The following is a 25,640-nucleotide window of genomic DNA, read 5'->3' on the forward strand; positions in this document are numbered from 1 at the left end:
AAGATGGAAGAACATGAACAGGAGTTGGGAGGGATTGAGATCTTGTGCAAAGTTATTAAACTGAGTGTGGTTTAATTACTTACTATAAACAACAATAAAATGTCTTATTAAGTTAGAGAAATACATGGAGGTAGGAGGAAGGTTTAGATAACCCTGTTTACATTCTCTTACTCATGGTCCACCTTGAAGAATCAACAGATTACATGGAGAAAGTCTGTCTCATAACACATGAGGAAGAAGAATCAGTGCCCAGCCAATGTCTGGCAAGGCAGAGAATAGACTACTCAAAGCAACCCAGGACCGGAGAAGCATGTAGGTGGGTGGGCCTGGGGAGATTCTGGCACAGTGAGGTGCTCCTCCAGGTAGAGACTGGGCTGGCACAAAGTTAGATTGATGCCATCAGAACAAACCTTTCATCAGGCAAAGCTGGAATTCCCTTTTGTTTTAAATGTTCCCAGGTGTCCAATTCCCACGATCCTGAAAAACAAAGAGAGCACGAAAACATCTTCCAGGAAATTTTGCAAATTAAAGATGAAGTAACCAAGAAAGGAAAAATGAAGGTACACTGGAGAACAATTAAGACTTGTGTGGGGAAAATGAAGAAAAACACTCAGAAACAGTGAGCAGAATTCCTATCATTGGTGGTGAGCCTTAACTCTTGACTCTACCTCAAATAAAAACAGCCAATTCTTGCCTATACAGAGTCTGAAGGTGGCTGATAAGGATGGCAAAAGATGATCAAAACTATCTCAATAGAATTTAACAACAAAAATGCCTGAAGAAATTTGATATATCACAAATATGCTGTATAGGAACTTATACTTCCTCTACATTAAAAAAAATAGTATAGGGCATGTCTACTTTAAGGACCCAGCCAATTCTTCAAATTAATGTGCAAATATATAAACATACTTATGTACTTTGTGTATACACATATATGTATATATTAAAATGTTCCTTGATGTTAAGGAAGATCTTTGGAAAATAACTTTCTGATAAGTAGTCAGTTATATTTGTAAAATTCTTTTATTGGTTTTATGAATTGCAGTTGCTCAATGATGGTTCTCTTTGCATCTGCACACTTGTGACCTGTGCCTCTTTGTAGGCCTTTATTGTTCCTCCTGAGTACTAAGTAATTTGGATCTTGATTCATGCATTTCCAATGTAACTTAAGGCTTAACACACTTACCACTTTGTTAAAGGATTTAGTTTTAGATTTAGGTAACTTGTACATAGCTTTGTGCAAACTTTGAGTAAAGATGCTGCATTAAGGCCAATATTCTTTCTAGAAACGTCTCCATTTCACAAATATCACTTTCCAATTTTGGAATTTTTTTCAAATTCTCCCAGGAAAAGAATCAACCTGAAAAATAGCAGAAATTTTTTTTACCATTCATGTACTTGACAGTGAATTGGTATCTAAAATATAGAAATGTCTAAGAAAATTAAACCCAGAAATACCAAAAAAAAAAAATCCAATCAATAAGCAGACGAGTGCAGGGCTCAGACATTTTCCAAAGGATCAAGTACAGTGGCCAGTAGATACATTTTAAAAAGTTAAATATCCCTAAGCTTTGGGGAAATGCAAAGTAAAGTACATTGAGATGCTATGTCAATCCTGCCAGAATGGGGCTGTCATTAAAAGAGCAAGAGTAGTGCTGACACAACAGAATGACATTTGCAGTGTGCAATACTGGGTTGACAGAACTGAGATTGGCTGCCACACATTATCAAATTCCTGTGTCTACAATGGTTCTATTGTAATGCTTTATATAGTTTATTGGTCCAAGAACCTGAAAATAGAGAAGAACATCTTGAACTTTATCTCATTGCATATATGTATATATATGTAATTAACAAGTAAGAGATTTTTTTCAAAAAAAAATGAGAACAAAAAAATCTCTCTTTGGGAGATCCCCATATTGGTTTTTTTTTTTTTTCTTGGTTTTTCGAGACAGGTTTTCTCTGTGGCTTTGGAGCCTGTCCTGGAACTAGCTCTGTAGACCAGGCTGGTCTTGAACTCACAGAGATCCGCCTGCTTCTGCCTCCCAAGTGCTGGGATTAAAGGCGTGCGCCACCATCGCCCGGCCCCCATGTTGTTTTATGTGCACTGAAATGTCTCCCAGGAATGATAACTTTGTTTTTTTTTTTTCTATGTTTTTTTTTTTATTATTGAGAAAAGGAAAAAAAAGTTTCCGCCTCCTTCCAGCCTCCCATTTTCCTCCTCCTACCCTTCTCCTCCTCCCTCCACTCTTCTCCCCCTCCATCTCCAGTCCAAAGAGCAGTCAGAGTTCCCTGCCCTATGGAAAGTCCAAGGTCCTCCCCGCTCTGTCCATGTCTAGGAAGGTGAACATCCAAACTGGCTAGGCTCCCACAAAGCCAGAACATGAAGTAGGATCAAAACCCCGTGCCATTGTCCTTGGCTTCTCATCAGGCCTCATTGTTCGCCATGTTCAGAGAGTCCGGTTTTATCCCACTTCCTTGGTCAGAGTTACCCCAACATATTTTATGCTATTTGTGGCTATCGTGAAAGGTGATGCTTCTCTAATTTCCCTTTCTGTTTCCTTATCCTTAGTGTATAGGAAGGCCACTGATTTTTTGGAGTTGATCTTGGGTTTCTGATCCTACTGCACGTACTGGCTTTGTGGGAGCCTAGGCAGTTTGGATGCTCACCTTACTAGACCTGGATGGAGGTGGGGGTTTCTTGGACTTCCCACAGGGCAAGGAACCCTGATTGCTCTTTGAGCTGACGAGGGAGGGGGACTTGATTAGGGGAGGGGAAGGGAATTGGGTGGCAGGGAAGAGACAGAAATCTTTAATAAATAAATAAATAAATTTATAAAAAAAAATCTTGGAGAAGAATGTTTTGTTCTTTGATTAAAAAAGAAAATATTACTGAAAAAGAATCAAGAAAAAACCCAAAACCAGATCATGCAAGGACAGTACAACAGGTGCAGCTAGGAAGATTATGAAATTACCTGGGGAGTCATTATAAAATATGGTATTATGTTTACTGTTCTTAAAACACACCCATGGCAGACAGTCATCGACTTCTTTTTAATTGCTAGAAAGTTCTCAGCCCTTTGAAAAGAAGAGGGAAATCACAAGGCCAGGCAGACAGATAGCTTCACAGGAGGCTGACTTTGTGAGCAGATCAGTGAGGAAGTTCCAGTGATTTCAGTTTTAGCACTTTGCTTATACCATCGAAAGAAGGCATGTAAGCAATCTGAAGTTTAAACTATTTTCTTCATTGTCTCAAGCAGGGATGCTTCACAACATATCCTGCTGCATCTGCCTTTCCTGTCCCTGTCCCCACTGATGGCCCTGTTCTGGAAGCACGTAGGATATTTCTCTCCTCCCCTGCTCCAATTAGCCTTTTTGAGTTTCTGGAAGGGTTTCCCCTAGGCTGTTCAGGGACCTGAGAACTTATTTGCTTCTGGGAAAGCAAATAAATAGTCTTTAACCTGGGAAGTTCACCAGCCTAGGTGCAGGAAAAGGACCCCATCTGTGACAGTTCCCAGAGTGTATCAGAACGGAGCTGTTACTATTGCCAGGTTTTGCGTTTCAGTGTCCAATGAAAATGCTCTGACATTTCTTGCCACTCCCATTCTTCACCTGTCCTAGGGTTTCTATTCAACCCTGTTGTATATGAAAGACCTCCCTCTTCCTAACCCGACATGATATCTTCATCTCAGTCTGCAGGTAAGTACTTTTTGTAGGTAGGCACTTGTAACATAAGTTATTACTCATCTACATGAGGAAAGTAAAAAGGTAATTTTTTTTCAAATCAAAGCCTTGGTTCTATTATAAATATATTGATTTACATGCTTTAGAAACTTGCAATTATACCGATTTTCATTTAATTTTCTTCTAACCCCATAGATATCAGAACACGTAGAGCAGGTCCGTATAAAAATTACAAAAAGCTAATTTTTATACAGAAGCTGCTAACAAGGATGCAGCAACAGAGCCAGAGCTGCCTTTGAGATTCAGGGTTCATCTGATCCCCTGAAGAGAAATATTTGAGCAGTCTGGGACTCAGATGGCCTTCACCCACCATGAAATGGAGAGCAGAGAGGCCTTGCAAAAAATCAAGTGTGCTCTGTTCATTCCAGAATTTTAGTTTCTGTGTTATTTAGTAAAGATTGTTGACTTGCTTCCTAAACAAAATACAGTCTACTGTTCAGTATGGCTAAGAGCATAGCCTACTTCATCCTGGTCTCATGCCTGATCTTCCTGTCTCCAAGTCAACATGAGCTCTTTTCCTAGAACTTCTATTCTGAAACTATCATTGCATGCCTACCACCTGATGTACCTGGAGAAAGGCAGAGGCAATGTCAGTCATGGCTTGATCTTTACTACTGTTCTAATTCCATCTCTCCTGGAATTTTGAAATGAAATTTAAAATCTATGGCTGTTGAAGTTTGACTGGCTCCTCTTGTAACTTTAGATCTTATTAAGGATTAAAGGGGGTTCATGGACTTAATAAAAGGGATGGGGAAGTGAAGGGATTCCTGTGTATGGAAAGGTGTCAGTTAGACTAATGAAATAAACTTCATTGGGCAACTCATTATGAGTTCTTTTCTTAAAGAATGAGAAATGTGAGAGAAGAAAAAAGATGCAGGGAGTGGATCAGGCAGTCATTCCATGCCCATGCTGTATCTCTGAGTCTACCAATAATCTCATTGTCTAGCTTTAGGCTAATCCTGGCTTTCTTCTTTAACTGTTTTCCTTTCCTTGGCCAGACCTGCACTCTGTCTGGATCAGTTTCCCAGAAGGTTCTAATACCTATAACCCCCATTACTAATACTTCTTTGAAGACCATTTAACTTGGACTATCCAGATATCAGTGAGCAGAAGAACATGTGAAAGGGAGAACGTGTGTGAAGGTAAAACCCACTGACAGTTTCTGGTGTCTTTGGCAACTTCATTAGATGACCTACTGGACCCATCTCCCAGGTTTTGTCCTTCAAGCCTGCCTTTCATTTCGAATTTTCCTGAACACAGATCGTGGTGGTGAGCCACAAAATTATCAGGAATATGTCTGCACTTTTTTTTTTTTTTTGCTGTCTCATTCCTCAGTAGGACCTAGTGTATTGCTCAAAGCTTGTAAGAACATGAATTCAAGCTCCATTGTGTGAGTGCTCAGTCAGACCGAGGACAACTTTGTGGCCACTCTGACAAGGAGAGTGGTCCTGCAATCGCCTATGTCTGGACTGGCCTCCACAACTGCAAAAGTGTGAGTATGTTGTCTTTTCCTAATATTCAGGTGAAATGGAAGAGGAAGGTCTGAGATGCAAGAGCTAGCTTCTTTAGCCTTTCTTTTATTCATGAATGGTACTTTTCCATTTCAAGAAAAGTATCTTTTGCATGCCCCATTTTCACTTGTCTAGGTGACCTTTGTGTTTGATAGAAATGCTTTACAGGTGACTTGATAGAAGAGAATTTCCTGTCCATACATTAGCAGGTAAAAGGGTGCTGGATTATGAAGTGTTGCCTTCAAAAATAAAAAAAAAAAAAATAGCAGACAATGAGGACTACTGAGAACTCAAGATCAATGGCAATGGGTTTTTGATCCTATTGCACGTACTGGCTTAGGGGGAGCTTAGGCAGTTTGGATGCTCACTTTACTAGACCTGGATGGAGGTGGGTGGTCCTTGGACTTCCCACAGGGCAGGGAACCCTGATTGCTCTTTGGGCCAACGAGGAAGGGGGACTTCATTGGAGGAAGGGGAAGGAAATGGAGGCGGTGGAGGGGAAGAGACAGAAATCTTTGCAAAAATAAACAAAATAAGTGAAATAAAGAGTTACGGATACAAATACAACTTAAAAATAAATAAATTAATTAATTAATTAATTAATTAATAAATTTAAAAAAAATCTAGGAACCATTTTCTGTAATGAGTGTTTATAAATTCTGTAAAATTGAAAAACTTGCATGCTTGTGGTACAGAGGAAGAACTATTCAATTAAAAGAGCAGCTGAGGTCAGGAGGTGGTGGTACATGCCTTTAGTCCCAGCATTTGGGAGGAAGAGGTAGGCAGATCTCTGTGTTCAAGACCATTCTTGAGCAGGGCAAATTCCAGGACAGACAAAGCCTGTCTTAAAAAACAAAACAAAATAAACAAGCAAAAAGTAAAGCTGAGAACAAAAGCCTGGGGAATTTCATGAAATTCGTTAGAGACTGTAGTTTATTCTTGAAACATTTTGTTGTTTTTGGTGGTGGTTTCCAAGTGTGCAGTTAAGATAGATTGTTTTAACCCTTTCTGATTTGCAGATCTCCTATTTTACGTGTTGCCTTCCAGAAGACCGGAACAGTGAGTTTCTATTTGTCTACAAATCCTGGGGTAGTGTGTATCCCTGACTTCAAACACAGGTCAGAGACAAAGAATCCCCATACTATTTGCCTCTGTTAAGACATGGGATGGAGCTAGGGTGGGGCTTGGGCTAGAGGTAGGGTAATATCATATTTGAGAAATGGAAGACAGTCTCTCTCATTTCTTGTCCTGAATTTTTAGGTTTGGCAGGTCCATGGCTCTTTTTGAATCTCTCAGTCTGATTTTTCCCATTGGGCTAGTAGGATAAAAGAAATGGAGAGATGACAATCATGATGCAGCGTACCCTTTTGTCTGAAAGATCAAAGACTAAAGTAACCTGAAAAAATGACGGGGACATCTAGAGCCTGACCAGAAATTACTATGGAGTCAGAAATTAAACTGAGCCATCGGTCAAAAGTGAGTTAGACTCCTCTTTCTGGACCAGCTTTCCCGCATCACTGGCCTGTGATACCTTTATCTACACTATTTTCTGGAACCCTACACAATTAAAATAAAAACACCTTCTCAATATGGTTTTTCCGAATCAGTAATGTACACTGATGATGCTTATATATCTGGGGTATATGTCATGCTTTCTTTGATAAAGAAACTTTTAAAATTCCATCCACATAATTTGCGTGTTAGTTTATGAGCCCACAGTCATGAAAGATAAATGAATGAATAAAAATTCTACCTAAAATCTATATGTTTGCATGGGCTCATAAGAATTACTAGTAGTTTGTTACACTCTAGAGTGTCTTGGTACTCTAGAGGGATTCACATAGTTAAACTGTGAAAGGACCATTTTCCTTGCTCAGTTAGACAGATTTCTTGATTTCTATAACCAATGTGGCAATGTCATGAGCCTTCTTGGCTTTAGAATGTTTAATGAATCAGTGGTATAAAAAATGAGGGCTGGAAGGCTATAACTGATATTAAATGGCAATCTTTAATGACTAAATAAATTTATGATAAATGAGGCAAACAAAATATACTGTCCTACTTAATTGCCTTTTTAAATATATAAAATTCTGAAACATTAAGAGTTAGGTTTTTAATTTTTTTTTCAGGGAAACAACTCATTCCCAAACATTGATTATAATACTGGTACATTTAAATACGATTTGTCAAGTCAATACAAAGAAAATATATTTGTCAGTCTGAGTTATAGCCATAACCACAGCACAAGAAAGACAAATATACAAGCTTTACTTATATTAGAGACAGATAGTTTGAAAACAAAAAGATAGAAAATATATGATTCAAATGTAACCATGACAGCATTGAAATATATGTTCTATGTCAGAATTATTACTTGGAATGGTGTCATAAACCCTAACACTTGGGAAGCTGAGGCAGGAGAATTGGAAGTTACAGGCCAGGTTGAACATGTGAGATTCAAGTCAGCCTGGGATATATAGTAAGGCCTTGTCTAAAGAAAAGCAAAATGCAAAATTGGCAGCTTTTGTCCCTATGCTATTCTGTGATTTAGGGTTCTCTGGGCCATATGCGCGGGGAATTGAAGTTAGTGTGATATTGATGTTGAGGTGGCAGTTGCTGGTGGGGCCTCTTCATGACTTCCCTTGTCCTCTTTGCCATCCTCTCTAGACTGTCTTTGCTGAGGAGGGTATGGAGGCTAAAAACTGCAGGCCCATTTCCACCTTGTCTGTGGGTCAGAGAGTTTAGAAACTGACAGGCATAATTGCAATGCCTAACTCAGGAGGTAGTTTCTTGGCTCTTTTGACATGAGGATAGCTCAATATCATCCTGATGGAAGGTCAGGCTATATAAACGTACTTCTGCTCCTTTATTGTAACCTAGAGAAGGGCAGTGATTTAGGGCACCTTAGCTACCTAGAGGACATAATGCTAATGATTTGATGTCTCTGAGTGATAAGGCCATTGACTGTGTGAGTTATCCTTTGTCTCATGTTAATAAAGTCTTTTGTTATCTTCTCCCCCCAGTATATATTGGGTATAAAAGCTGGGGGATAAAAACAGGGGTGATTTTTAGGATTTCAGTAATCCCTGGAATACCCTCCCTGTACTGTTTTATAGTTCCTGTCTTATTATTCTATGTGTCTTCATATCATTACTTATATTTCTTCAATTCCCTTGTCCCTACCCTGGTAAGAGATGATTTTGTCTAGGCCAATCCCCGACAGGAGGGCCACTGCAGAATCATGGTCCCTAATCCCAATACATACTCTGTCTCACCTTGCTCTCCTGCACCCTGATTGTCATCACTCTCCAACACTTCTTACACAGAGTTGGAATACTACGGTCAATGCCCATAGGGCCTCCATATATAGTAAGGTACCTTTGCCTGCCATGGGACCTGGGATGCTGGCCCTATCCTTCGGGAGCACTTCAGATTCATTTTTCTTCTCTTGACTCTCACTATTCTGGAAGTTTTGCTGGTAATTGCATGGAGGACACTTATGATGTGGATAAAATCTATAATAGTTATGGTTTGCTGTGTATTTACTACCTTTAACTGGAACTCCACTTGTAACATTTGCTGCCTCTGCACCTTTTTCTCCTTCAACAACATCAGACTCCACAGTCTCTCCATCTATGCTGCAAAGGTGCTTCCTGGGATTGTTCTTCTTTAAGGTAGTCTGGAGTACAAATGTCTTCTTTGATGTCATTCCTGTTGAAGTAACTATATTCATTCCTTACAATGAACAATTTTACTATTCTACAAACCTTCACTGCAATGACCTTCTTGTCCCTGCTAATGGATTTGGTCAATGTGATGCCCTCCAGGGCTTCCACTACCCACTGTTGCTACTAGTAGAGCAGACTTAGTGGGGGCAAGTGGGTGTGGTGGGCAGGTGCAATGCGGTGGGAGAGAAAGAGGTTGGTGTTGCTGATTCTCAACCTTGTTGTTTCTCATAGTTGCAGTCTTAATGACTAGGGTCAGCAGGTGAGGACCTTGGTAGGTTAATGGTCCTCATTGATTGTCCATATCTAAGTGTCCACATCTTAGTGGTCCATATCTAAATCCATACATATATGAACAACACTAAATAAATACAGCAGACTGTACACAATACATACACACACACATACACACACACACTTCTTGAATAGTAACTGAAGAAGAAATAATGAATTTGATAATGCGCGAAACAATCCCACACCAGTTTGGATTTAAAGGGGTATTTATTTTAGGGGAAAAACTTACAGAACATCGAAAGCCAGGAAAGGAGTCTAGTCACTGGAGCAAGAGCCAGAAGCAAGAGAGCAAGCTGAGGGCTGCCGCTCTTTTTTAAAGAGCAATACACCATGCCCAGTGGGCTGGTATTTCAGTGGCTATTGGCTGTACTGATGTATCAAAAGTTCCATAATCTTAGTTTTTTGGGTTTTTTTTTTTTTGGTGGAAACTGACAGGTCAATCATAAATTTCCTACCATGAATAAAAGCGTCTATATAAATGTTGATCTAGAATAGAACAATGTTGATAACAAAGAATATCATTGGAGAACTTTCAGTTCTGTATTTCAATATTTCATATAAAGTGACTCCAATTAAGACTGTGTTAAACCAATCATTATATCAGAGTCATAAATCTGGGTTCAGAAGTAATTATTTATACAAGCATCCTGTGAGAAATCTGTGTGAAAGAATATTAGTTAGCAAATGGACTGAAAGTAATTCATCTAAAAATATTAAATTAAGTCTTTTTCTCATGTTATACATGCAAATTAGCTGAAAAGGCTTCATAGACTTAAACTGAAAGGTTAAAAGTATCAAATCCTTAGGAAAAAAACACACAAGTTAGAGTTGGAAAGATGACTCAGTGGCTAACAGCTGTTGTTGCTCTTCCAGAGGACCTGAGTTTAATACCTTGCACCCATGTCGGGTACCTTACAATCTCCTGTATCTCCAGTTCGAGGGAATCTGATACTTCAGGCTTTTATAGGTACCTGGACTCCTGGGCACATATCTATAAGATATCTGTGGAGAGAAGCATAAACATAAATAAAAATAATAAGAATATTTTAAAATAAATAAGTAACTATGACTTTGGATGGGGCAATTATGTCATGATAATACCATCTAAAACAAAGTAAAAGAAATATATCTATATCTAAATACATGGGATTCCACAACATTTAATAATTTAATATCTGAGATGATGGAATCACAAAAGTAAAAATCTGACACAGCAAGTCAGAAAGCTTGTTGTGAGAAATTTAATTACACTGTGTAAAGATATTCCACTGTGGTTGGTTTAATAAAAAGCTAAATGGCTAATAGCAAGGCAGGAGATACAGCAGAGTAAAGTAATATAAAGAAATAAGCCATGTAAGAATAGACAACTATTGAATGATAATTAACATTGGATGATAACTGCTGAGAGACATTGTAATGTTGAAGGAACTGCTGAATTAATCCAGCCTTTAGGGATGTTTGAACTTCAAACTGCAAGGCAGAAAAAGTGTTGCTTTGGGGAAGAGGCTATGTTATTGTTTCTACAGAACATGAAATGCTGCAGTGGATTCATTCAAGATTGATAGACACCAGGTTTGATTGGGGGAGAACCCCTAAAAATGTAGGTTAGATTTAAATCTAGGTTAGACATGAAGAAATAAACCTAGGAAATCTACAAAACAGGTGACATATTTTACCTGTTCAAAGAAGAAACAAAAAATTTGTCATTGGCTGGTTTGTGCACAAAACACAGTCCATACTTGTGTTAATGAAGATATGTATGTTACCTTTGAAAATTTGTGTTTTCAGGCAGGGGACCAGAAACCAGTGTAAATGGATGACCCACATGATCCAGCTTCTCAGAGTACATCTGTTGCAGTTTCCTCAAAGTTCTACATCCAGAACAACTTCAAGGTTGTTGATTGAGATGGTCCAGTCACACAGACTATTCTAGTCATGATTACAGAGAAGCCTTGTACTGTGCCATTGTATAGAGACTAGGTAATAAATGTTAAGGCTACTTTTGATGGGACTTGACCAAGAGTGGTTTGTCTTTATGGTTTGGGAGCCCAATATACACAAACCTGCACGATGTTACCAATGAGTGCAATTTGTCAAATTATGTGCAACAAGCTCTAAAAAATATTCCTCATGACATATCGGTAATCCCGTATATGGATGATATCTTACTGGTCCACCCACTCTCCAGCATAAGTTGTCATAAGTGTTTTTGATCTTGGCCACTCTAAAGATGCCTAGGTAGTTTCTCCCCCAGTCATAATGAATGATGCTAACTTTTGCCATAGGAGTTTAAAATCTCCATTTTTATAAAATAGACAAACATAAAAATCATAAGAAGTTGATAGTGACAGTTTATATAGAAAGAAGTCTAAAGGAGACATTGAGATTTCATCATTCTTGATTTTATAATCTGTAGTCAGATCAGAAGCCCTGATATTGAAAACCTTTGCTAGCCACTTAATTGTGTTGTACTTTGCATCCCATGGTGCATGAAAATAGACAGTGGTAAGTAGTAATATTTGCTACATAGGTTTTATTTGGTGATTATATACATTAATGCATGTAGAGGTTTCATAAAATGTCAAGCACCTGGTCAAGTTTCAATAAATGTTGGCTATTGTTACTTTTTAAGAGCAATAATAGTCTAAAGTAATAAGCAAAGATAACTGTCTATTTAAATTTTGGAACCTTAAGCTGTTTCTTTAATAAAAACTTCTGCCAATGAACAGTTTTAGTTAGGAAGGAGATACTCCAGTCAATAGGTAACAGGTCTATCGCTGTGGGGTAGCTGTAGCAGCAGAAAGGGAAGGTATGCTGACAGGAGCATCAGGTGTCACCATGCATCAGCAGCCAGGAATCAAGAGAGTGAACAGGAAATGGGACCACGTTATAAAACCTCCAGATCTGTCCCCTCTGATCCACCTACAAAATTTTATACAATTTTCTGAAACAGCATCATTCACTGGAGACCAACCATTCAGAAGCCTAAAACGTCATAATGGGAAGAAATGCATTCCAAAGTGAAAGGCATGTTTGTGACATGAGGCCTGTAGAGGCAGAATTAGAAGCAGATGCTCTCTACTGATGGGTGAATGTTTGATAATTAACTGATTTTATTTTTAGTTGAAAATAACATAGTGTCTACTCCTTCAGGAATATAATTTTTTTGTAACATGGCACAGATTAGGACCCAGAATTACAACCTGAGGGGGAAGGACATTTTTATGTAGAATCATGGAACTCTAGCAGGGAGAGTTTGAAAAGCACTTGAAGGTGACAGGAAACTGATTTGTGAAAGGGTATCCAGAGAGAGGTCTACTGGCAGCCCAGTCAATGAGGAGAGGCATCTTTGATATTTCTGGTTTTGTATAAGGAATATTCCCACACTGCCACTAGACCCTGGAGTTCTAGATCTCTAGATATCCTGGAACTATTTTTAGGCTTTGGATGCCAGTCCTTAGTTTTAGACTTTGGATGCAACTCCTTATTTCAGATACAAAATAGTTTTTCTTTTATTCCAATAAAAGTCTAAAGGGAATGTATTTATAGTGGAAGGAGCAGAATCAAGGGAAGAGAGGGATGGCTTAGGGAACAGTAGCAAAGCTTTCTGAGAGCAAAGTGCCAGTGACTTTTGTCTAACACACCAACCAGTTTTCTACCTGAGAGAATCTGGAGGTTTCCAAACACTATAGAAACTTGGTGGTGGGATACGAATGCTTTCAGATCTAAGGAACAATAAACAGCTTGTGTCTACTTTGAAACACATTCAATTACTGCTGCTTCCCTACCAGAAGACAGTTCATTTAGAGCTCTGTGGTTTTGGGAGCTGTGAGCTTAAGGCTGGCACAACTATTGTGCCAGCTGTTCACACTTCCTACTGAGATCTAAAGAGTAGCTGGGATCCCCTCAAAAACATCTCTGGCTTCTCTGTGTTGGTGAGTCTTCCTGGGTTTTACTCAAGGATTGGCTGGCACTGCTGGGTGGAAAAACAGATGGGATAAGGACTGCAGAGCTCAGATTATGCCAGTTGATGGGGGAGGAGGGGTGTGGAGGGTGCCAGAAATTTAAATGGTGACATACTGCATTTCGTAGGCTGCTAGCATGCGCACATTGTGTTTAATTTACAGTTTTTGCAAGTCACAAGCATATGCTCTGTCACTTCTTGTTGTCTTCATGGTAAGCTATTACGTACTTTAATGAAATCTATGTCTTCTCTGAGCGACTCTTGCTTGTGATCATCAGATTAACACCATATGTTAACTCCATCCCTTTTGCCCATGCCAGTTATCCTCTAGACCTCCCTACAAACTATGCATTATAGAGACACAAAGGAAATGTGAGTCTGACCTGAGACCCCTAGTGGGAACTCAGTAGGGAGTTGGGCCAGAGAAAGGATTGACCAGCAAAAAAATCCAACCGGGGCATAATCAGAGTAGAGAGAAAGTAAATATTCATAGGAGATGCTCTGTAAGCCAGAAGCTTGAAGTGGAAGGCAGAGAGACCTGGGACTGAACCCAAAGAAACAGAGAATAATCCAATGGTGCCTCTAGCAGCAATTTCTATTGTCCATGCCAGAGAACCAGAGAATTGCAATTGAAGTTCCAGGTGTCAGCCTACCAGAACAGTATCCTTTGATGGGCCATTCTCATTTAAGCAAGACCACGAGACTGCAGACCCCTGAATGTCATTTCCTTCTGTTGTGCCTTTGCATTTTGGCTCAGCTCTCTTTCTCTGGTTTCTAGAATGGTACAAGGAGATGTAGAAAAATCTCCACTGCCTGTGTTTATCTCTTGGAAATATCCTGTTCTACTGGGCATTTTTATCTGTAGATTGCCAAGAAGACGACCGCTCCCTAAACTGTACTGTCTAATTTGATAATAATAATAGTTTATAGAGAGTTTTGTTGAATAACCCAGCCAGAGTCTGTGAGTTTCACCTTAGAAGCTGCATGGATTGTAGCTCAAGCTAATGACTAAGAGTTGAATCCCAGGAGCCCAGCTACTTTAAATTCTTTTAACCTTAATAATGGGAGATCTTTTAACAGGTCATTGAGTGCATCACAGCTAAAACAAAGCTTTGAAAATAACAAAGTTAGACTAAGATGTTTTTGCTAAATAACTTTAAGGTGAAAAACCCAAGAAGACATTCTGAAGTTTTAGAAAGGCACATAGATGAATGCAAGACTCTTTAAGGTCAGGGAGCAAGAACAAAGAGGTCCTATTATTACTGGATGGCTTACTTTCCCTGCAAGGCTTGGTTGATGACCAAAGGTGATGATTAATTCCTAGTTACCTATTTCTTCCATCAATCTCCTGACACAAAAATCTATTGATGAATGACTTTTTCGTGTATAAAAGTTTAGGTTTATGATTCCTTTTAGATTCCTTAAAAGATTACCTTTCAAGATACGTAATAAAGTAATTTGCCCCATGGCCGGGCGGTGGTGGCGCAGGCCTTTAATCCCAGCACTCGGGAGGCAGAGGCGGGCGGATCTCTGTGAGTTCGAGACCAGCCTGGTCTACAAGAGCTAGTTCCAGGACAGGCTCCAAAACCACAGAGAAACCCTGTCTCGAAAAACAAAAAACAAAAACAAAAAAAAAAGTAATTTGCCCTTTAAATGCAGGCTACCGGTAAAAGACCTGACAAGAACACCTTCCTTGCCCACATGGGTAATCTGTAACAAGTTGTATGAGGGTTTTTGAGATAATTTGTTTTTGTTTTTGTTTTTGTTTTTTTTTTTTTGCCGGCAATACATAAAATGTTTAATCATGTGAGGGAGATGTAAAGAATGTTTTTAACCTATAATCATTCACAAAAAAAAAAAAAAAGAAATTAAATGCAACTGTTTTGACTCTTGTACTGCCTGGAAGATTCTGTTGGGATATAAAAGCTGTGAAAAGGCTTGGGAGGAGAGAGAGACAGAGAGAGAGAGAGAAGAGAGAGAGAGAGAGAGAGAGAGAGAGAGAGAGAATAAAGAAAAAGAGAGAATGAAGAAGGAAATCACTAAGAGAGTTTGAGAGTGCTATTTTCCTAACCTCCTTCAGATAGAAAAGTCTAACCTCGCTGACTTTGTGGATTCCTTTTAAACCCCTTGTGCTTCTGGAGGCTGTCCTCCCAGACAGCAGTACTCACATACTTCGAGCAATGTGAGAATATGAAGTTGCATGTAAGCAACAACCACTGAAATTCGATTGTTTCCACTGTGGAAATTCTCCACAAACTTCATTGAGAATCTTTGCACCCCTTTCTGCATTCCAAATTCTATCAACATACTACTATCAAAGCCAGGGCACTAGGCACAGAAGGCTGAGAAAGAGGCTGTAGTGACTTCACAGTTAGGCGTTTATGGCAGAATTTATGACAGCATCATTTTACAGGCCCTATGAACAGCACCAAACTATTTCTGAATATCAAGGTGGGCACAGATTCTCTAGGAAATCATACAACTTGGTAGTTGTAAGAAACCTGCGAACTCTAGGTTTTCACGTATTCTTTTGAAAGACTCTAAATGAATTTATAAGGCCCCTCAACCCTAAGACATTTTTCTAAAACCTTACACTCACTCTATCTTGGAAAAAAGATAGTCGCCCACACACACACATGCTGGACTGCTTATCCTTCTGTGTCCTTGTGAATAATCTTCAAACATAACTCCATTCTGGGAATTGAGGCAAAGACAACCCACAGATGTTGACTCAGTTCCTGATGTATTGATTTAGTCACTAGAATAAGGTCAGGAAGACCACAGAGATGCTCTCCCTTATCACCTGACCACGCTACTATTCTCCTGCCCTGGAACAGACCAATTATTGCTAGTAACCCTTTGAATAAGCCAATCCAATAAGTTGGAAAACAACCTACAGGTTCCCCCCTTGTATCTGTGGCTTTTCGCTTTAAAAGATGGGCTGTAACAGCTATCAGATGTCCTTCATATCCTGAACCTGAAGGGCCCTGTCATGACAGAATAAAAATCCTCTTGGTTTTGCATCAATTTGAGGTTATGTGAGTGGTGTCTGGAGCAACTCCTCCCTGATGTTTGGACATCTAGTCCAACACTTTCACATTGCTTTCTGCAACACATTCCTGGTTCTTTACTTAATTTTGGGCTCACTGTATGAAGACCATTTTTTTTTATTTCCTTACTGTGTACTTTGGAAAGTTTTCAACTCAATTTTGTGAAATGACCTACAACTCAATCTCAGATGTAATAGAAATATATTAAATATATTTAATTTGCTAATATCTCTCTAGTTCCTTCTTTTCCCACAAACAGCAGACTCATTTTTTTCTTTTCCTTTTTTTTTGTCTCCAAAACTACAATGTGTGTTGGCCTAACTGATGTGGGATTCCCTTCAGTATGCTGTGAATAACATTGGTTAATAAAGGAACTGGCTTGGCCAGAAAGGATAGAACAGAGTTAGGCAGGAAACACTAAACTGAATTTTGGGAGAAAGAAGGAAAAGTTAGAGAGAAGCCATGGAACCACCAGCAGAGACAGATGTGCTGAAACTTTGCTGGTAGACCATAAAGTCTTGGTGATGCACAGATTAATGGAGAGTGGTTAAATTAAGATGTAAGAGTTAGCAAATAAGAAGCTAGAACTAATGGGACAAGCAGTGATTTAAATAATATAGCTTCTGTGTGATTATTTCAGGAGTCTGGGTTGCCAGAAAACAAACTAGCAGCCTTCCTTACAACACCTAACTCTCCCTCTACTCATAGTTTATTTAATTCATCTATAGTTACCTCAAAGATTCTGTGTAACTTTGAGCAGTTTTCACACATTTAACTGCTATTCAGAATAAGACATTTTTATTAGCTGGAAATGCTGTAGTTCAGAGGTTGAGTGGTTGCCTGGTATGCACAATGCCTTGAGATTAATTTCCAGCATAGAAAAACATTTCACAAAAAAAGTATTTACTATGTTCAGCAAGTCCGGTTTTATCCCATGCTTTTTCAGACCCAGGCTAGCTGGCCTTAGTGGGTTCCCGATAGAACATTCCCATTGTCTCAGTGTGTGGGTGCACCCCTCGCGGTCCTGAGTTCCTTGCTCGTGCTCTCTCTCCTTCTGCTCCTTATTTGGACCTTGAGATTTCAGTCCGGTGCTCCAATGTGGGTCTCTGTCTCTGTCTCCTTTCATCGCCTGAAGAAGGTTAATATTCAGGAGGATGCCTATATGTTTGTCTTTGGATTTACCTTCTTAGTTAGCTTCTCTAGGATCGTGAATTAAAAGGCATGGGATAAAACCGGACTTGCTGAACATAGCGGACAATGAGGACTACTGAGAACTCAAGAACAATGGCAATGGGTTTTTGATCCTACTGCACGTACTGGCTTTGGGGGAGCCTAGGCAGTTTGAATACTCACCTTACTAGACCTGGATAGAGGTGGGTGGTCCTTGGACTTCCCACAGGTCAGGGAACCCTGATTGCTCTTCGAGCTGATGAGGGAGGGAGACTTGATTGGGGGAGGGGAAGGGAAATGGGAGGCGGTGGCGGGGAGGAGGCAGAAATCTTTAATAAATAAATAAATTAAATAATAAAAAAGTATTTATTGCCAGAAGCATAATTTTATATCATTATTATTCATGTGTGCACAAATAATTATAACAAATTGTATTAAAATATTTCTGCAACTTTACTCAATACAATATGGCATTTTATATTGTTACCTTTATAGTTAGACAGTTATATTAGTTATTATTCACAGAATTGACTTAAAAGTTTTAATCACTATTAAGCTGAAATCCACACCTTACAAGGCACTGTTTTAGATTATTATTAGCACTATATTTCCTATTTGGTCTATGCATTGAGCATTTATACAAAATTATGGTATCAGTTGTACACAAAAGATGCCCTATGCCCAAATAACTGGCAAAAGTTTATTCCTTCCTTATATCTTCAGGGCATATGTAATTTCACAATTTCACAGTAACATAGCTTTCACTTGTAGCATCACTCACATATGGTTTCTATTTTTTTGGTTAGATGACTAGAAATTCATGTCTACTATAGATTTTTTCAAATTAATTAATTTTAAGTGGCCTTTTCTCATTTTCCATACCCATCCCAGTTCTCACTCGGTCCTCTCCTCCCACTCCCCCCATCTTCTACCCACCCCACTCCTATCCACTCCTCAGAGAGCATAAGGCTGGAGTCAAAAAAAGTCTGCCACAGCACTCTGAGGCAGGACCAAGGGCCTCCCCGCTATATTTATGCTGAGCAAAGTATCTCTCCAAAAAGAATGCACTCGAAAAAGTCAGTTCAAGTACTAGGCATAAATCTTCATCCCACTACTAGTGGCCCCACAAACTGCCCAAACCATATATCTGTCACCCACATTTAGAGGGCCTAGTTTGTCAATCCAGAGTCAGTGAGCTCCCACTCACCCAGGCTCAGGTCAGCTGTTTCTGTGAGTATCCCCACCATGAGTTTGACCCCTTTGCTCATATTATGCTTCTCTATTTCTTCAACTGGTCTCCAAAACCTCAGCCCAGATTTTTTAAAAATGATAACTAATTCTATTTTGTTAATATTTTTCTAGGGGTTCCACATATGCAAACTCAGTGATTTTTAGTCTTAACACTTCTCTGTTTATTTTGAATTTTCATTGCTTTCTTCCTCTTATTTTCTCAGGAGTGAGCATAGATTAAACTCGCAGTGCTTCTCAACCTGTCGGTTGCAACCTCTTTGGAATCGAACAACCCTTTCCCAAGGATGACTAAGATCATCAGAAAACACACATATTTACATTAGGATTAATAACTGTATTAATTGTAGATATGAAGTAGTAACAAAAATAATTTCATGGTTGGTGGGTGGGGGTCACCACAACATGAGAAACAGTATTAAAAGGTTACAGTATTAGGAAGGTTGAGAACCATTGGATTTATATTTTATTAAGCTATACATTTTTTCTGCTCCCCTTCCTTCTTCCCCTCTCTCCTTCTATCCTCTCTTGTGATCCACTACACTCCTAATATACTCAGATCTTGTCTTTTTCACTTTCCTATGCAGATTCATGTATATCTCTCTTAGGGTCCTCTTTGTTTTCTAGGTACTTTGAGGTACTGTAGACTGGTTTTTCTTCGCTTTATGTCTAAAAGCTACTTCTAAGTAAGTACATACTATATTTGTTCTTCTGGATCTGAGATACCTCACTCGGGATATTCTTTTTTCTAATTCCATTCATTTGTTGGCAAATTTCAAGATATCATTGTTTTTTTTTTTCCACTGTGTAGTACTCCCATGTATAAATGTACCACATTTTCTTTATCCATTCTTCAGTTGAGGGGCATCTAGGTTACTTCCAGGTCCTGGCTATTACTAATAATACTGCTATGAACATGTTTGAGCATAAGATTAAAGATTTTATATCCTTATTCTTTTCTAATGTTATCATTCATTGTTATCAGTTTCTCATTAAACACTGGGTTAAAATACATTTTGTGCTTTAATATGTTGTATATTTGTTTTTTTAAATGATTTCTGCTTTTTATGTCTTCTCTTTTCCATGTATTATTTAGAAGTGTCTAGTTGCATCTCCAAAATTTTGAGATTGTTCTATTATGTTTCTGGTTTGGGCTTGAATTTTAATTCCATTGATATCTGATAAAAATATATTGTATCATTTATCCTATTTCATACTTATCTATAATGTGACCTATTTTGATAGCTATTCCATTTGAATTTTTAAAGAATGTGTATTATATAGCTGGTTTAAGTATTCTTTCTTTACTGGGTCTTACATTGTAACTAAGGTTGCTTTATAATTCTCTGCATATCTGAGGGAAGCCTTGAATTCACAGTAACCCTCTTGTCTCAGCTTCCTGATTCCTGAGATTATAGGTATGTGCCACCACACCAAACCTGACTGTTGTCCAAGGTTTTCTGTCCCACTAGGTCCCACAGCTGTTTAGTCCCAAAGAAATCACACAGAGGTCCACAGTAATTATAAACTGATTGGCCCACTACTTCAGGCTTCTTATTAACTCTTATAACTTATATTAACCCATTATTCTTGTCTATCTTAGCCACGTGGCTCAGTATTTTATTCAGCCAGGCAGACACATCTTGCTTCTTCTGTGGCAGGGTCAGGACTGCAGAGGAATGGGCTTCCTTCTTCCCAGAATTCTCCTGTTTTCATTGACCCGCTTGTATTTGCTGTCTTGTTGTCCCACCTATACTTCCTGCCTGGCTTCTGTCCAATCAGCTTTTATTTAAAATATAATTGACAGGATACATACCATTGTCCCACAGCACCTGGTTGGAGTATTCTCTAAAGATCAAGCAGATTAAGGTGACTGAGTGTGCTGGTCAAGTTAACTATTTCCTTCTACGAATTTTGACAGCTGATCTATAAATTACTAAAAGATAATGATGTTAAAATCTTGAGGTTCTCCCAACTTTAAATGGTTAAGCTTAATTTTTTTTATTTTTATTTTTTTAAGTTTGTAAGGATTCAAAACTTTTGTATTCAATAGTAAATACTACTGGAATATTTTTCTGAGCTAGGAATAATCTATGATATTCTAAGAATGCCTAACAATGGCAAGTAAATCACCATGAGAACAGTAAACAATGATCACTTCAAAACATGCTCTGTTTGGCTATTCTAAGGTTAAAAACCTATATGGTAAGTAACCTGTGTTTAGTAATCTATATGGTAAGTAACCTATAGGTTACTGACATATGGATAGGCTAGATGAAGTAAGATCATTTTGAACTACTATGTTAGCAACTTACAGTGCTTGCACTAGAACCAGCCTTACCATGGGTCAAAGATCTGAAGTGGCTGTTTATTTCCACTGTGGTTTTGAAAGTCTTTGCCACATTGATTTGCAGTTTTGATCTCTGGCACATACTTTTTAAAAAACTGAGAAATTTTAAGGTTTTTCAAATGGTTCTCTTTATTCTTGATAATGTTTTGTTTTCTGAAATAGAACTTGGCTAAAGTTAACATAGTTATTCTTTTATTTTTTTCTAATAATACTATTACCTACCTTTCTCATTTTTTTATTTTTAACAGATTTATTTGTATTTAAATGATATAGATGTATAAACACAAATTCTTTGGTTTTGTTGCTTTTATTGCTTGGGTTAATTATATATAATAATGCACTTCATTATGATACTTTACATATGTATACCATGTATTTTGTATGAAGCCCCTATTTCTCATCTCCTTCTCACTATCATCCATCCTCTTCCTCCTTCCTATTTACTCCCATTTACTTTCATATTTTTGTCTTTAGTATGCATGTGTGAGCCAACAGATTTAGTTAGGGCTCCTTACAGATGCATGAAGGATAGCTTAAAGGATCATGAAAACACTTCTTGTGGTTAACAAAGAAAATGTCTCTCCCTTCCCATGATAACTGGATCTTCTTTAAAAATTTAACTCTACTTATCTCTTTCTTTTAGCTGATATGTTTTGTTAATTTACTAAATAAATAGATCACAAAAATATTCATATGAGTTATATATTTTTTATTACACTCTGAGAACTCAGGCATGAGTACACACAGAAGAGTCTCAGATAAAAGTGAAGAAGGGGCAGAAGAGGAGAGAATTGATAGAGGTTAGGATTGGAGAATGTTCCCTTCTTGCATCTGTCTTCACACTTGGGTTCTTGATCATGGTGAGCTACATACTAATCTCAGGGTGTTAACTCTGTCTTCTAGGCTTTGAACTTGCAGACATATTGTAACTCCAAGTCACAATAATTATCTCTCCACTTTAGATAGCCTGCAGACACAGAAGAAGCAAAATAAAAGTGTCAGGGGCATTTTGTAAACCCAGTCAAGGATCCAGGGTCTTTCTGTCATCTTTGCCAGTACCTCACTCCAGCAGGACAAGATACAAAGAAAGGAGACATGGAAGGAGACAAGAGATCCAGAATAGCAAAGTGGAAAAACATTGGTTTTCAGAGAGGACTGCCCTCTTTCTTACCTGAGCTTCTTGACAGGCTGCCACAGTAACCGCCTGAAGCACTGGAAGGAACTACCTCCCAGTTGAGGTAATTCATCACATCAGCGTTACTCCACTCCCATCCACCTCCATTGGGTTCTTGGCCCTAGAGAGGAGGCAGCCGTGGGAAAATAAGGGCCACGGAAGCTCTGTTTGCATGATTCCTTACTGGGAAGAGCTGATGCCTATGTCCAGCCTCATGAAATTGATCTAGTCTTTCAAATACTACCCAGGATTCAACCTGGATATCTCCTTCCTACTATCAGATCTTTGCTGATACTCACGATCTATTTAAACTTAGAAAAAAATAATATGCCCCTTGGTGAACACAGAAAGTTGTGCTTTTGTAAATTTCTCTGAATCACATCTATTCTGTGAAGAATAATTATGGATATTCTCCTCTTTTGGTGTTCCGTCTGAATCAAGGGTACAAACACCATGAAACTCACAAAAGATAATTCCAAAGCCTCATTTAGGAATTTTTTAAAAGCTGACAATGGTCAGTTGAATATCATGAAGACTAGGAGCCTCAACAGAGCCTAGGGATTTCCCTTTGCCCCAGCCGCTATCCAGAGTTTGAGATTTACGTATACTTGGGTCTTTCCTCATAGAAACACAAAGAATGGGCCAGGAAACAAAATCAATGAGAGACAAATTACATGGGAGGAGAGGGTATCTCACCAGTGTTGGGTCATGGAGCCCAATCCACACATATTGGCCACTGTTTGCACTTCTTTTAACCATAGAGGAAACAAAGGAAGCCTCAGATCCACTGAGCACCGACACAAGGTGTCCTGAGGGCCTCTTCTGGCAGGCCAGCTAGGTGAGGAAAGACAGAATAAGTCACAGACTGAGATCTCATGAGTGAAGGGTGGGCTAATGTAGGTGATAGGGGCTACTGGAAGAAAATCAGGGATTTCATGGAAGCATGGAGAAGGGAGCCCACTTTTTCTGTGACTGACATGCACTTCCCACTGGTTCCCTCCTCTGCAACCTCCAGCACTCACATCTGCATCAAACCAGGATTTAGGAATCTTGAACAAGGCATAGCAATAGGAGCCATAGGCTTGGGAGCCCTTGGGGCAGCTGATTCTGGAAGAGGGGACATCTTCCTTGGCATCTTCCCCTGGAGCAGAAGGAGATAAAGACAGTGCGGAGTGAAATGAAGAGCATGGCTTATATGGGTAGATCAACAACGCAAATGTTTATGGAGCCTGTCTTTGGAGACTAAGTCCACAATACAGACTCTCTGTCACCTTTACTTTCCCATTTTGATCTTATATGGGTAGATCATTTTGATCTTATATGGGTAGATCAACAACGCAAATGTTTATGAAGCCTGTCTTTGGAGACTAAGTCCACAATACAGACTCTCTGTCACCTTTACTTTCTCATTTTGATCTTAAAATTGATGTATTGCATGGGAAACAGTCTTCTTTTAATTTTATTTTTCATTCTTCTCCTATTATCCATAGATCCCAAATTCTAGGCCAACAGTCTCTACATTGGCCCATCCACTCCTTCTCTCGTTCAATAGTTCATTAGTGACTGACACACTTTCCTTGTTAAAGTCACCAACTAGAAGTTTCTAGAAAAATAGGAATCTCTTTAGTTTCAATAATGAGCTGCTATGAAACCATCTGTCATTAGTGCCTTAGAGGAAGGCAGCATGGCAGAGGAGTGTCAGGCAGTGTTTCTGTGTGGGAATCTCTTCATCATTGCTGCAGGAGACTCTCCAGAGCCTTCCTCTGCTCCTTAGCTCTGGACACTCACAAGAAATTCAGTTCTAGGAGCAGAAAAATCTTACCTTGCACCTGAGATAAAAGCATCAGGCAGGAGAGTAGCATCCAGGACATGCTGGTGAGAGCTGTGAAAGGCAGCATCTTATCTGAGAGGGAGGAAAAACCAGAGTCATGGTGGGAAATATGGTAAGAGACGACATGTTGAGAGAACCATCCCATCCCTTCTCCTTTGACTAACCCTGTTTTCACCCTATTCCTCTCCTTCTTTGATTCTGAAATGAAAAGAACCCATGTTTCCCCTTCCTCTGAAAACTTTTCAGGAAGCCATTCCTGATTCTCGGAAACCTATACTTGGTGAGGACTGGTACTCTACCATACTTTCTCCTGAGTTATGAGTGGTGAACCACTGCAAGGCTCTCATCATCGTTCAGCTCCTACTTACCTGTCTTGCAGAGATGTGGGATGGTTTGTCAGGGCAGAGATGGCTGTGCTTTTATAACAGGATTTGAGGGAGGGGCATCAGAGTGAATAACTGGAATGCTTATGCAAGTCAGGGAGGTAGGTGGTGCTTGGCACCGACTCCAGGAGGTTCCCATCAAAATCACAAGTTTCTTCCTGGCAAAGACTGTGAACTGCTACATATGGAGCCCTTTCCAGTTAGCTGCCCTGCTCAGCTGTCTGGTGTGGGTGCAGTTTGAACTTTCCCCACCTCCTCCCAGGTACCTTGTTCTGGGAAATTTAAGAAAATGATAATTGTGTTACAGATTATGCTCTGACACCATTTTCAAAATATTGGCACCTTGAGTTACTGAGGAAAACAGATATTAACTTTTGCTCTACCAGAAAGAAGTCATACCTGTAGATTCACACGCATGTTTCCTGCTACTTCGTTTTGTGAGATTTAAACTATATTAATAATTCAATGTTTGATTAGTCAGGAATTGTAATTATTGATGATGTTGGTGTACTACTTTAAAGAAGAAAGGGAATTTTTATGCTCTCCTGCTGCTGCTTTGAGGCAAGATTGAGACATAATAAGAACTAGGCTAACTATAATTCTGAGCTGTGCACCTGATATTCAGAGTAGTATATTCAGCTTTGATTACACACTGATGGGATGTTTAAGATCCTCTCAGGATGGCATTGAAGGTATAATTTTCATAATTGTAGTAAAGTGTGCTATTTTTTATGGTACAAAACCTTGTATTCTTGAGGTCAAGAAAATGATGAGTAAATGGTGTGTGCTTTTGCATTAATTCTGCAAGTACAGGCAGAATGAAGATGACATTTCACATTAGAATGACCTTGAACTACACCAAACAATGAAAATAATTAATATTAACAAGCCTCATCCCTTAAATACACACTTTTAAACACTCTCTTTGAATGTATGTTGAAGTCTTCTTCCTGAGGACAAATGATTATCTTGATGAAAAGCAAGTTACCTTCCATAGCTTTCCTTGTAAAATGACTTGACATACATACGGTTTTCAAATGATGATGATAAGAGATTTTATGTTATATCAAAACAAATGCAAGTAGAAAAATCAAGAAAATGTGAATTCAAACAATGAATAAATAAAATAAAATTGCACAATACTTAACAACTGAGAGAAATATATGGATAGTCCAATACATAAAATATATTTA

General features: G+C 38.8%; 1 protein-coding gene and 1 pseudogene across 1 annotated transcript; both read right to left on the reverse strand.

The window, feature by feature from the left end:
- Positions 1 to 385: 385 nt before the first annotated feature.
- LOC121433727 lies at positions 386 to 10,179 on the reverse strand (annotated as a pseudogene).
- Positions 10,180 to 21,757: 11,578 nt separating this feature from the next.
- Positions 21,758 to 24,500, reverse strand: LOC121441194 (regenerating islet-derived protein 3-gamma-like). Its single transcript, XM_041642339.1, has 6 exons — positions 24,433 to 24,500; positions 24,056 to 24,136; positions 23,256 to 23,374; positions 22,930 to 23,067; positions 22,231 to 22,354; positions 21,758 to 22,026 (listed from the first exon to the last, which is right to left on the reverse strand). The coding sequence occupies exons 2-6, from the start codon at positions 24,129 to 24,131 to the stop codon at positions 21,959 to 21,961; spliced, it is 525 nt and encodes a 174-aa protein (XP_041498273.1). The 5' UTR covers positions 24,132 to 24,136; positions 24,433 to 24,500; the 3' UTR covers positions 21,758 to 21,958.
- Between the last annotated feature and the right edge of the window lie 1,140 nt (positions 24,501 to 25,640).

The sequence above is a fragment of the Microtus oregoni genome, unplaced genomic scaffold (assembly GCF_018167655.1).
Source record: "Microtus oregoni isolate MIOR12 unplaced genomic scaffold, Mior012 000002F_ref0000024, whole genome shotgun sequence".
In the NCBI taxonomy this organism is placed as follows: Eukaryota; Metazoa; Chordata; class Mammalia; order Rodentia; family Cricetidae; genus Microtus; species Microtus oregoni.